Consider the following 13,428-nt stretch of genomic DNA (forward strand, 5'->3'; position numbering starts at 1 on the left):
AGTCTCACATCCTACAGCTGTCTCAAAGCTTTTCTCACTATAATTCAATCTCTTCCTTAAACTCCTCCATGCAACAAACCAAGCCTACAAAGCTCTTCCTCTTTTTTTCTACCTCCATTTTTTTCTGTCTCTCATAAGTCAATCTTGGCCTTTTCCAATACAAAAGCTCCATCAAATTAGTCCAAATCCTCCTTATAAGGATACATGACTGAAGTTGACATATACACAATTGTCTTTGAGACAATTTAGATAGCCAATTGGCACTAGAGAAGACCAAGAGATATAGGAGGAAAGAAATAGAAGGGCTCTGAATTCTCACACATGCATGAATGCTAATCATTTACGAATCCTACATAAATGGAATTGAGCATAGGCGAACTCAGGCATAGATGGAAACAGTGAAAGGAAAGATGAGAGACTTGTGAGAGACAGTTTCCAAAAGGAAGTGTTAGCCTTGCAAAAACCAAAACAAGTCTGATGCTACTCTCAGAGGAAAACCTGCAGTCTTTCAGCGTCATCTGTGTACGTTCTATTGAGAATGAACACCTTGGTTCTGGTTAAAACAGCTAATGCTATTGACAGTTGTGCCAGGAAGAGTTAGGATCAACGGCAAACTAATACGTGCTGTAAAGTGTAATGTGTTTCCCTAACTTCCTGTTTTCCTGAGAAGAAAATAATAAATCTTTTATTTAAAAAAAAAAAAGGACAATAAAGAGAAATGAGTAAATGTTTAGGAAACCCAGTGGAGGCTGTGTTTAAAATGACTTGTGAAAAAAGGTAAAGTTTAAATTGGGCTTCCCTGGTGGCTCAGAGGTTAAAGCGTCTGCCTGCAATGCGGGAGACCTGGGTTCGATCCCTGGGTGAGGAAGATCCCCTTGGAGAAGGAAATAACAACCCACTCCAGTATTCTTGCCTGGAGAATCCCATGGATGGAGAAGCCTGGTGGGCTATAGCCCACAGGGTTGCAAAGAGTCTGACACGACTGAGCGACTTCACTTCACTTTAAATTGGAAAGAGAAATGTAAGATTTTTGGATTTAGAGATTGGAAAAATAAATAATTATGAGGTCAGAAAACTGATAGAGTGTGGCTGCCTCCTGCATTTGGGAGTAGAGGGGATTGCTAGAATAGACCAGAAAAAGATGGAGCTAGTGTACATCACAAAGCACATGTTTGTAGCTGGAGAAGAGAGAATCTGTAAGTGAAAGTGAAAGTGTTTGTCCCTCAGTCATGTCTGACTTTTTGTGACCCCATGAACAGTAGCCCACCAGGCTCCTCTTTCCTTGGGATTCTCCAGGCACTGAAGTAGGTAGCCATTCCTCCTCCAGGGGATCTTCCTGACCCAGGGATCAAACCCAGGATTCCTGCATTGTAGGCAGATTCTTTACCATCTGAGCTACCAGGGAAGTCCATCCCAATAAGACAAAAACAATGAGGCAAGAGGCTCTGTCTAGCTGTTCATCATTGCTCCTAGAAATTAATCTTCATCGAAAAGTATACCCATCCACCCCACTGCAGTCCCTTTTTCTCTTCCAGCCCAAGTTAGAGGTTCTGCAACTTGCTCTTCCACAATCTGCTGTTCTGTGACACAAGTCTATTTTTCTGTTGAAAAGACTCTTGGGTACCCAGGCAACAGGGACACATCTGACAGAAAACGTTTTCTGATTGTCCAAGAGGATAAAAAAATAAAAGAGCTTTGTCTGCAAGACAACCAGAGACACCAAATTGCAATCGAAGGATTGCAATAAGAAATAAAGAAATAGAGCTTCTGATTCTGATGGAGGTGTGTGTTTGTGAAGGTGTGTGTTTGTGAAAATCTGTCTTGGAGGACACAGGACAGCTCAAGAGCAAAGTGAATAATAAGGAGGTTCTTACCTCCTTAGGTACTGCCTTGTTTGTCTCTAGGTCCCCACATCACCTAGCAGGGTACCTTGCATCTCATCTGCCACTCACTAAAAGTGTATTGAATTAGTTCATTATCAAGACAATGCCTTCAGACAATGCGAGGTGAATATCCTTGCTGCACTTTAGATGAGTGATAGCCAGCCTAAGAGGGCATCAGTGTGCAGGTCTGGACTCAAGTCACAAAACTGGATGGGCAAGTTGCTGCTGAGCCAATGAAGGAAACAGAAGCCAGGGGGTCCTTGGCCATCCCCATCCTGTCGAGCACTTGGAAAAACTGCAAAAGCGATATATCACCAGGCGAACACCCAAGTGGTTAGGATTAACAGTTCAGCCCTACTAGGAAAACAATTCTAAATTAGAACCAGCACAGAAAGTGAAGTCCTTTCTCCCCCAGAACCTCTCATCTATCCATCAGGGGAGTGAAGAGAACACTATGGCTCTGTGTATGGACCAAACCTGAAAGACCCAAAGTCAAGGCCAGAGAGGGCAGACCAGAGAAGGAATTAGAAAGGCAAACACGTGTTTGTGGCGACTCCCTTCCCTGTGGACCTGTGCCCAGGTCTGACCCAAACATAGGGCAGCCACAACTTGTGTACCAGGGCAGTATCCTGCCATACAAGTCAGGTCCAGGAGTGAGGGAAAACTGCCCACCCAGAGTAGATAATATCTGGAAGGAATGAGTATTTGGGAAAAGTCCCAGTGCTCATTCAATGCCAACCAGTCTCCACCTTCTCCGGCCCACTCCCTCCCACTGGTTCCACCCCTTTCAGCTGCTCTGATTCTTATAAAAACCCCACAGCCTTTCACCAACAGCCTGCAGTTGTCTCTCCCCACTGCTCCTCCAGGAGACGGTGCAAGTGACCCAGAGACACCATGAAGAGCCTGCTCCTCCTCTCCATCCTGGCTGCCTTGGCCGTGGCAGCTCTGTGTTATGGTGAGAACTTTCTCCAGCTCTCTCTCTGTTTTTGTTTTTTTCTTTTCTGCCTCTGACTTCAGTTTTCATGGATTTTTTTCCTCTCCCTCCTTCTCTTCTTTCCCTTTTGCTCTTATAATCTTAGAGGACCATGAATTTGACATTTCCCAAGACCTTTGAGCACTGATCTGCTCCATCAAGTCTTTTTTTTTTAATATATCTTATTTTTTACCTCTTCAATATCCAGACTCTTGTATGTAACTTAACAAACAAGTTTTTTCTATGGTAAGTTGCTCTATACCTGGAAACTTAGCTATTTCCGGGGCGGGGTGGGGGTGGGGGGGGGGGTAAGATATCAACTCTCCAGCCCCTAAGCTCTCATTTAAAAGAATAAAGATGTTTATTTTGACTTTGGTTACAATTGGTTAAGGGTATTGGTTGAATCACTCACCTTTAAGAAAACCAGTTTTCACTCGAAGTGATACGTATAGCTTTCTCTAGGAGCAGGACAATCTCATGAAGTTAACATTTTTTTTAGTGAATGAATTTAAAAATAAAGTTTTACATTTAAAGAATCTCAGAGAAAAATCGCTTTCTTAGTTTCTATTGTTAAAAGATCGATTTTGCCTAGTTCTCTTTGTTGTTAAATATATGTGTGTTTGTTCGAAACTAATGAAAAGAAATCTCAGGCAACGTGATTTAGGTCATTCAGTCTTATGGTTCAATTATGTGGATATTCTAGGTTTCCTTGAGCCTCAATTATATTAACAGCTATCTGTAGTTTGCTCCTTAGTCTTGAAATTATTCGCCAGTTTTCTGTATCAGAGTATTTGGTTTTTCACCTTCTTTTTAACTTTTTAAGCACACTCATATGCTTACAACTATGAGTTTCTTATTGCCAAATTTACCTGCTTTGCCTAGGAGAATGGGAGAAAGAAGAAATCTTTTCCTTCGGCATCATCTCAGTTCTTTCTCTGACCTGGCATCATGCCTAGTGTGAGATGTCAGCTGAAGCCAGTGGTTTCTGTGGCTGTCAGTTTAACACAGGTTCTTAAGAGGCTTTCAGAACCTCTTAGGAACCTGTTGTGGAGAAGCCCGGCCAAGCCATCTGCCCAGCCTGCCTGGAAAGTCTTGCCTGTTTCCTCAATGCTATGTCCCTTCCTTGATTTCAGGTCCCAAATTAAATCAATGAAGGCTCCCTGGAGACTTACATGCAGCACTTAAATTCTCTTATTTTACTAGCCTAAAGACTCCATAGCTCTTAGAAAATTTTAGCTTAAACCAGGGCCACTGGCTCCTTTAACACCAGAAAACTAAAGAGTAGATATATCCCAGCAAGAACAGAGCTAGAGAAACAGCTCATAAATCCTAAATGCCTGAAATTTTTAATAATCACACTGCCAAATATACTCCTCCCATCTTTTTGACTCTTCCCTTCCCTTCCTTCCCTATATTTAAACTCCTGTGGTCTGTGAAAAGGAACAATAAAATGAATCTTTTTTTTTTTATTCCAGAATCTCATGAAAGCCTGGAATCCTATGAAATCAGTAAGTAAATATTTGAATTCCCTATTGGAATCTCAGGTATTGAAGAATCTCCTAATTCTTAAATAGACAAAATGATAATACCTATAACAGAGAGGAAAAAGAGGGTATCTTTTGGAAAAGGAAAGTAAAATTTTAAAGTCAATGACTATAAAAAAATCACCAGATGAGCAATTTTTAAATTTGTAAGATGGCAAGTATGCTTTCGACATACTTAGGAACCATAAAATCTTATTTGGAAATCTTAAGTTGGCACCGCAACAACCACACAGATGGAAAATGAGGAGTAGTGACAAATGAGAAAGTACAGGCTTGGAGGCCAAGTCAGCTGGGAGACCACAGACACCAGCATTCTGTTGGACACTATTAAATATCAACTTATAAAGACTGGGTAGAGAAATAAATATCATGCTCATCTTTAATTTGTTTATTATTTCATGATGTTTAAACTGTTCATTTACTGAAAATCTAAAATTATGTTTTAAGACCTCAGGACAAAGAGGATTTCTCCTCACAGGAATGAAAAATACACTCGAGCAGAAATACCAAAATCGAGAAAGGCAAAATGATGACCCAAAGCAAAATAAACAAGCAAGGTCTATTGTAGCCTGTGTGCCAAGTCTCTAGTAACTCACATGTAGGTTATTAATTTCTTTGGATCAGGCAGTTTATGAAATTTGCTTTGTCTCCCCCTTTACTCTTCATAGTTATGAAACTATGAAACTAATTTTCATAGTTACATGAAATGCATAAATGAATGAGTGAGCTTTCAAATATATTTGTGTCAGAGAATACTCATGGAAATAGTATTAATGACCGATTGCCTAAAACTCCACCTATTTTCTGTTTTAAGATCCCTTCATTAACAGGAGAAACGCTAACACCTTTATATCACCACAACAGAGATGGAGAGCGAAAGCCCAAGAGAGGTAGGCAATGATGCGTGATGGGGGAGATCATTATTCCCAGATCTGAATGGAGGGAGAAATGGATTTTTTTTTCAATCATATATATTATTTCTAAGCATATTCTAAAATCAAAGAATTTAAAAACAATGTGCAAAAGCAACTGAATTTCTAGAAGACTATTTTGTGAAAGGCCCAGAAAGGAGAGGGAGGGAGGAAGTAAAGGAGGAAAGACAGAAAATTTCTATTTGTATTGAAAAAGAAAATTCCCCCTCTTTCACCTCTCCTTCTTGTTCTGTAAATATCTCTTCATCCTGGGGGAAATCCCTGGTGGCTCAGATTGTAAAGAATCCACCTGCATTGAAGGAGACCTTGGTTTGATTCCTGAGTCAGGAAGATCCCCTGGAGAAGGGAATGGCTACCCACTCCAGTATTCTTGCTGGGAAATTCCATGGACAGAGGAACCTGGCTGGCTACAGTGCATGGGGTCACAAAGAGACACACCTGAGCCACTAACACTAACACTATGGGATCTCCCCACGATATTTTCGCATTCTTTTTTTCTTACTTCTCCACTTCCTTTATGCCTCTCAACTTTGGCTTCTTTTTTTTGTTTCTCACTTTCTAGAATCCGAGAACTCAACAAGCCTCAATATGAGCTCAACCGGGAAGCTTGTGATGACTTCAAACTTTGCGAACGCTATGCCATGGTGTATGGATACAATGCTGCCTACGACCGTTATTTCCGGCAGCGCCGAGGGGCCAAATGAGACTGGACAAAAGTCTCTTTCTTTCCAGAGCCTGGTGCCTGGTTTTGTATTCCCTTGCAGTAGCGTTACTGAACTATATAGAAACATATGAATCGCTTAATTCTTCCTTAAACGTTCTTGTCTGGCTGCATCCCTCTTTCCTGCCCACAGGCTGAAAAGTAATGAAAATGAAGCGGAGTGAAGGTTAAGGGGGAGTTAAGATGTGTGATTCTTCCATAATAAACTTCTGATTGGATACTTACATTTTGAGTCTGATTTCTCCTGGGAAAATACTGAGATATTTCAATCAAGGCCCACCTAACCCAGAACAGGAGATTCTGTTAATCGTGTTCTAATGCTGATTCGGTGCACAGGGAAAACTAACCTTAGAAGACACTTGCCCAGCTGTAGTTTGTCTAGACTCTCTGTACCTCGGAATCAGTGAATGGCTGCTTCTTAATACGTGTTTTCCAGGATTTTCGAACATCATAGATGATTGACCATGTGATTTTCCTGCTCCCAAAATTTAAATGGCTCCTAAATTCTTTCTGTGTGGATTCTAGATTCTGTACCCTGTCTCATCACCCTCATCTCAATATTATCATATCCTAAGAGGCTACAGTTTTGACTCTTACTGGAACCAAGAAAATATGTGTGCTTCCAAAACCACTCAACATTTTTAGAGGATTTGAACCCGGATTTTGGAGCCATACAAAATATTAGAGCTCCTTTCAATCTGATTTCCCAATGAGGAGGCTGCAGAGTCTCCTGCTTGGTAATTAGGGACAAAATCCAGGATTTATCAATCCCCATTCAGACCTTGTTCTTCTCTGCCCTGAGAACTGGTTCGTGTCCATCTCTACATCCATTCCTTCCAATAGGCCCACTGCCTTCATTGCTTTAGTGCAGTATCTTTCTAAGCCTTCAAAACCCAGCTTTTTCAAGCACTTTATGAAATCTATAATGGTTAAATCCACCCAGCTCCCATCATGCTACTCAAGCCAGCATCCAGCCCCTCAAGAGTCATGTAAACTCACTTTGCTATAGAGCAGTGATTGGCACAACATTGTAAATCAACTATATTTCGTGTTGAGAATGCATGTATATAAAGATTCAAGTACAATGATATTGTTCAATTCATGTTTTGATTAAATTTCTTTTTATGTATATTTGCCTAACATTATGGTAAATTCTTGGACGGCAGGCACTGTAACTGCAATTTCTTTTCTCTCTATAACCTTGGTGCTATGTTCTGGCTGTAAAGAGTAATTCAATGAAAGCAGAAAAAAACAGACTGACAGTCATGGGGAGTAATCAGCCAATTCTGAAACTGATTCATCACAATAATGTGTTGTATAATTTCAACTATCATCGTATTAATATAGTAATGGGTGTTTTACAATTTTCTAACCTCTTTTGCAAGCTCTAATTCATTAGATCGTAGAACAATGCAGAAAATAAGTATTCTTAGATGGTAAAATTGAAACTCAAAGAGGTAACTTTCTGAAGATAGTGTAGTAAATGCATGTTGGTGTGGTCTGGTCTGTTTTTCTTATTCTGGGGTTTATTGAATTTTTGAAATGCATTGGATTTAGAAAATTTTCAGTCATTATTTCTTCAAAAATTTTCACTCCTTCATTCCTCCTTTGGAGATTGCAGTGACATGCACATTAATCACTGGCTGTTTTTCCATAGCTCCATCAAATTATTTTCATTTTTATAAGTTGTTTTTTCTTTATTGTTTCATTTTTATGGTTTCTCTTAATGTATCTCTAAGTTTACCAACTTTATCTTCAGCAATGTATGCTGCTGCTGCTACTGCTAGGTCACTTCAGTCGTGTCCAACTCTGTGCGACCCCATAGATGGCAGCCCACCAGGCTCCCCCGTCCCTGGGATTCTCCAGGCAAGAACACTGGAGTGGGTTGCCATTTCCTTCTCCAGCAATGTATAATTTACTGTTAATCCTATTGAATGTATTTTTCATCTCAGTCATTATAGTTTTCATCTCTAGAAGTTTGGTATAGGTGTTTTAATATTCTCCATGTCTCAACTTTTTTTAACATATTGAATACAGTTATGGTGACTATTTGCTTCCATGATGGCTCAGTGGTAAAGAATCCATCAGCCAATGCAGGAGATGCGAGTTCAATCCCTGGGTTGGGAAGATATCCTGGAGAAGGAAATGGAAGCCCACTCCAGTGTTCTTGCCTGGAGAATCCCATGGACAGAGGAGCCTGGTGGGCTACAGTCCATCGGGTCACAAAGAGTCAGACACAACTGAAGCAACTTAGCATGCACACTCTAACTTACAAGTCTTAAAATTCCAGGAACCAGATCTATGACCGTCATTTAGATAATAAAGTGGGGCCTTAAGTGCCAGACCTCTTAATATATTATACAACACTAACTTCATACTTTTTGAGCTGCCAAGGAGCTCAGCAATAACCTAATTCAACTCCTTCCTTTTAACTGAGTAATTTGAGAGCTAAGAGACTAAATGACTATTCCAAGGACAGGTAATTCTATCCTCTCAAGAAATTCACTTGTATTGACCTCATAAAAATATAAGCCCTTAAGTCAATTTTTAAAGTGTTATAAACAAATGGTCCATATATTTGTATCAATCTCAATTGGGTATAGTCACAGTTCCCCATCTGATAAAGCTATTTTTTATGTAATTTCCACCTCAGTCAGAATTCCGTCTATCTACGTCCTCAGTTCCATTTCTTTTTTGGTATATTCTGGTTTTTCCAGAGCTAAGACAGATAAAGTAATAGCTCACAGGTCTTACTATTTCCCTTTCATGATCTTGGTAAGTCCTTTCATGGAAGTAGTAAATCCTGGGAACCAAAGAGTGTTTAAACACAGACAAGATATTCTGCTCCCATCCCATAAAAGCAATTTAGCATTTTAGCATAGCATTTGAGAATTACAAAAAACTACAGAATTGGGTCTCCCAGTTCCACCACTTGGAACTGTGAAATTCTCCGTTAATTCATCTTGCTGTACCTCAGTTTCCTTATGTCAAATAAGATTATTTTAGTTCTCACCGTACAGTTGTAAATATTAAATAAATGAATATATGTAAAATGCCTGAAATACTGCCTTATAGAGTAAGTGCTAATAAGTGTGAAGTATTTCTTCTGTTATTTTTTATTGTACTATTACTATTACTATTACTATTACTATTACTGTTACTATTACTATTACTGTTACTATTACTATAAAGCACCATACTCAGGATCTTAAGAAATGACAAGACAATTCCTCTTTGGAGAGTCTCATTTATATCTTGAAGGCAGTCTTATAACAAAAGACTATTGGTAGCACTCGCCAGCTTGTACCCACGCCACTCTTCCTCTCTTCTACCTATGCTGACAAAATATGCAGTTTCAGAAGATCAAGACAGGATTTTAGGAAAACGTATGATCTTAGCTTTCATGCTCAACTAGGCTTGGGATTCTTATAGCCACACTTTTGTATCATAATAAAAGATCCATAATAGAATGGAATTAAACGTAAATACTTACATAGTAGTAGTATGTTCAAGCACTATTTTCATTCATCAGTTCAGTTCAGGTCAGTCACTCAGCTGTGTCCAACTCTTTGTGACCCCACAGACTGCAGCACACCAGGCCTCCCTGTCCATCACCAACTCCCAAAGTTTACTTAAACTCATGTCCATTGAGTTGGTGATGCCTCTGTCGTCCCCTTCTCCTCCCGCCTTCAATCTTTCCCAGCATCAAATGAGTCAGCTCTTCGCATCAGGTGGCCAAAGTGTTGGAGTTTCAGCTTCAACATCAGTCCTTCCAATGAATATTCAGGACTGATCTCCTTTAAGATGGACTGGTTGGATCTCTTTGCAGTCCAAGGGACTCTCAAGAGTCTTCTCCAACACCACAGCTCAAAAGCATCAATTCTTTGGCACCCAGCTTTGTTTAGAGTCCAACTCCCACATCCATACATGACCACTGGAAAAACCATAGCCTTGAATAGACAGAACTTTGTTGGCAAAGTAATGTCTCTGCTTTTTAATATGCTGTCTAGGTTGGTCATAACTTTCCCTCCAAGGAGTAAGCGTCTTTTAATTTTCATTCATACATCTACCTTTTCAATAACAGAAATCTGCAAGTAATACTGTTGTTCTACTCTGAATTTTTAAGCACCATGATTATCCATCATTAGTAGACTTTCCTTCAACTTCTCCATTTTACTACTTCTGGCTTAGTTCTTTGTCACATTGTAACAGATCAGGATAAGCTCAGCCCTTAGGAGGTAGCCATTGCTGTGTCTCATTACTCTGCTCCCTGTCACTAGGCAACAGGTCTTGCTCAGCCATTGTTCAGGTGCCTCAGTGGGACCCTCCTGACAGGCAACCAACTGTCAATGAGTGGCCATTAGCTGTCGTGCTCAGCTTTTGGTCAGTATTGCAGTGGGGCCTGCCCACTGGTAACGGTCAATGAGGAACAACTGGGGAGATGACTCAGTCAAGGGTCAGTGGTGTGGTGGTCATCAGGCGGAAAGTAAGTTAAGAGGCAGATTCGGGTCTTCTCCTGGAGGCCCTCCAGCTCACCCAGCCTTGGGCCAGTGGGTGAGCCAGTGGGGTCAGGGATCAGACTGGGGATGACATCCTGGGGGCTCCAGAGCCCTGACTAAGACCCTCCACTAGCCTTGAGGAGTGGTGAACCTCTCCCCCATCCCTGTCTCTGTGACCTTCTAGCAGTGGCTGTCTGTCTGGGTCGCAGTTTGTAAGACCTGGTCTCCCCATTTGGGCAGGTTGATGAGACTGAGGGACAGTTGGGTTGGATGCCTGGCTCCCTCAAAGATGACAGCTGGGCAGGATGTGGGAACCTGGCCCTGAAGGAGCTGCCAGCTAAGATCTGCCTCCTCTTAACCAGGACTGGGACCTCAGAGTATGAGAGTTGTGCCTTGGGGCTTTGCCCTTTCTGGTCAGGACAGAGAATAATATTCCTCTGGTAGAGATTTACAGGAACATCGTCTTTTGACCGTGATCATACCTCAAGAAAAAAGGGCCTGACACCGAGAAGTCTGCAGCAACTAACCATGCCCCTCCCTCACCTTTGCCTTTAACAGGACTTGCTGAAAGCTTTCAGTAACTTTGTGGTTCTTAGAGCATGAGCCACCCATCTCCTTGTATAAATCTGAAATAAACATCTCTGTTCCAGACTCTAATGTTTAGTATTGGCGGGCCTCACTGTGTGTCTGACACACGGGCTTGTGATTTCGGTAACAGTATTACAGATTCTTTACTGTCTGAGCCACCAGGGAAGCCCTTATAGAACTCTAACGAGAGTAAATGCTTTTTTGTTTGTTTGTTTTTAATTTATTTATTACTTATTTTTGGCAGTGCTGGGTTGTCACTGGATTGCACCACAGGTCTTTCTCTGCTTGTGGAGAGTGGGGGCTAATCTTTGCTGTGGTTCACAGGCTTGCTCAGGCTCAGTAGTTGTGGCCCACAGATTTAGTTACTCTGTAGCATGTGGGATCTCCCTAGACCAGGGGTGAAATCATGTCCCTGCATTGGCAGGTGGATTCTTTATCGAATGAGAGTAGATTCTACCTCAAGCTCATTTTGATTTGAAATTCTAAAACATTGCCTAGATTTTCTCTGAGTTTTCACTTGTGAATTAGGGTCCAATTTCATCCCATATGGCCCTTCTCTGGGACCCAGACATTGTTATCTCTCTATCACCAGATATACCTCCTTCCATGCCTCTTCTCCCCCAGTAAAAAACCTTGGCAATTGAAGCTAATTCAGAATGAATATATTAATCTACTCTGCTTTTCCTAAAAGAATGGGGCACTTGTATCTGGAATATGTTATACACCCTAAGTTCAGTTCAGTTCAGTTCAGTTCATTCACTCAGTCATGTACGACTCTGTGACACCATGAACTGCAGCACGCCAGGCCTCCCTGTCCATCACCAACTCCCAGAGTCCACCCAAACCCATGTCCATCGAGTCAATGATGTCATCCAACCAGCTCATCCTCTGTCATCCTCTTCTCCTCCTGCCCTCAATCTTTCCCAGCATCAGGGTCTTTTCCAATGAGTCAGCTCTTCCCATCAGGTGGCCAAAGTACTGGAGTTTCAGCTTCAGCATCAGTGCTTCCAATGAACACCCAGGACTGATCTCCTTTAGGATAGACTGGTTGGATCTCCTTGCAGTCCAAGGAACTCTCAAGAGTCTTCCGCAACACCACAGTTCAAAAGCATCAATTCTTCAGTGCTCAGCTTTCTTTATAGTCCTAATCTGACATCCCTACATGACCATTGGAAAAACCACAGCATTGATGAGGCGGGCCTTTGTTGGCAAAGTAATGTCTCTGCTTTTTAATATGCTGTCTAGGTTGGTCATAACTTTCCTTCCAAGGAGTACAGCTCAATTCAGTTCAATTCAGTCGCTCAGTTGTGTCCAACTCTTTGCGACCCCATGAATCACAGCACACCAGGCCTCCCTGTCCATCATCCACTCCCAGAGTTTATCCAAACTCATGTCCATCGAGCCAGTGATGCCATCCATTCATCTCATCCTCTGTCATCCCCTTCTCCTCCTGCCCCCAATCCCTCCCAGCATCAGGGTCTTTTCCAGTGAGTCAACTCTTTGCTTCAGGTGGCCAAAGCTTTGGTCATAGCTTTTTTTCCAAGGAGCAAGCATCTTTTAATTTCATGGCTGCAGTCACCATCTGCAGTGATTTTGGAGCCCAAAAAATTAAGTCAGCCACTGTTTCTACTGTTTCTACATCTATTTGCCATGAAGTGATGGGACTGGATGCCATGATCTTTGTTTTCTGAATGCTGAGCTTTAAGCAAACTTTTACACTCTCCTCTTTCACTTACGTCAAGAGGCTCTTTAGTTCTTCTTCACTTTCTGCCATAAGGGTAGTGTCATCTGCATATCTGAGGTTATTGATATTTCTCCTGGCAGTCTTAATTCCAGCTTGTGCTTCATGCAACCTAGCATTTCTCATGATGTACTCTGTATACAAGTTAAATAAGCAGGGTGACAATATACAGCTTTGATGTATTCCTTTTCCTATTTGGAGCCACTCTGTTGTTCCATGTCCAGTTCTAACTGTTGCTTCCTGACCTGCATACACGTTTATCAAGAGGCAGGTCAGGTGGTCTGGTATTCCCATCTCTTGAAGAACTTTCAACAGTTTGTTGTGATCCACACAAAGACTTTGGCATAGTCAATAAAGCAGAAGTAGATGTTTTTCTGGAACCCTCTTGCTTTTTCCATGATCCAGTGGATGTTGCCAATTTGACCTCTAGTTCCTCTGCCTTTTCTAAAACCAGCTTGCACATCTGGAAGTTCATGGTTCACGTATTGCTGAAGCCTGGCTTGGAGAATTTTGAGCATTACTTTACTAGTGTGTGAGATGAGTGCAA

At 41.4% G+C, this 13,428-nt stretch overlaps 1 protein-coding gene across 1 annotated transcript; it reads left to right on the forward strand.

Moving 5' to 3' along the window:
* On the forward strand, positions 2,696-6,278 carry MGP (matrix Gla protein). The gene is made up of 4 exons (XM_018048441.1): positions 2,696-2,838; positions 4,332-4,364; positions 5,215-5,290; positions 5,895-6,278. Exons 1-4 carry the CDS (start codon positions 2,778-2,780, stop codon positions 6,034-6,036), a joined length of 312 nt encoding a protein of 103 aa, XP_017903930.1. The 5' UTR covers positions 2,696-2,777; the 3' UTR covers positions 6,037-6,278.

Source organism: Capra hircus, chromosome 5 (genome assembly GCF_001704415.2).
Source record: "Capra hircus breed San Clemente chromosome 5, ASM170441v1, whole genome shotgun sequence".
Classification (NCBI taxonomy): domain Eukaryota; kingdom Metazoa; phylum Chordata; class Mammalia; order Artiodactyla; family Bovidae; genus Capra; species Capra hircus.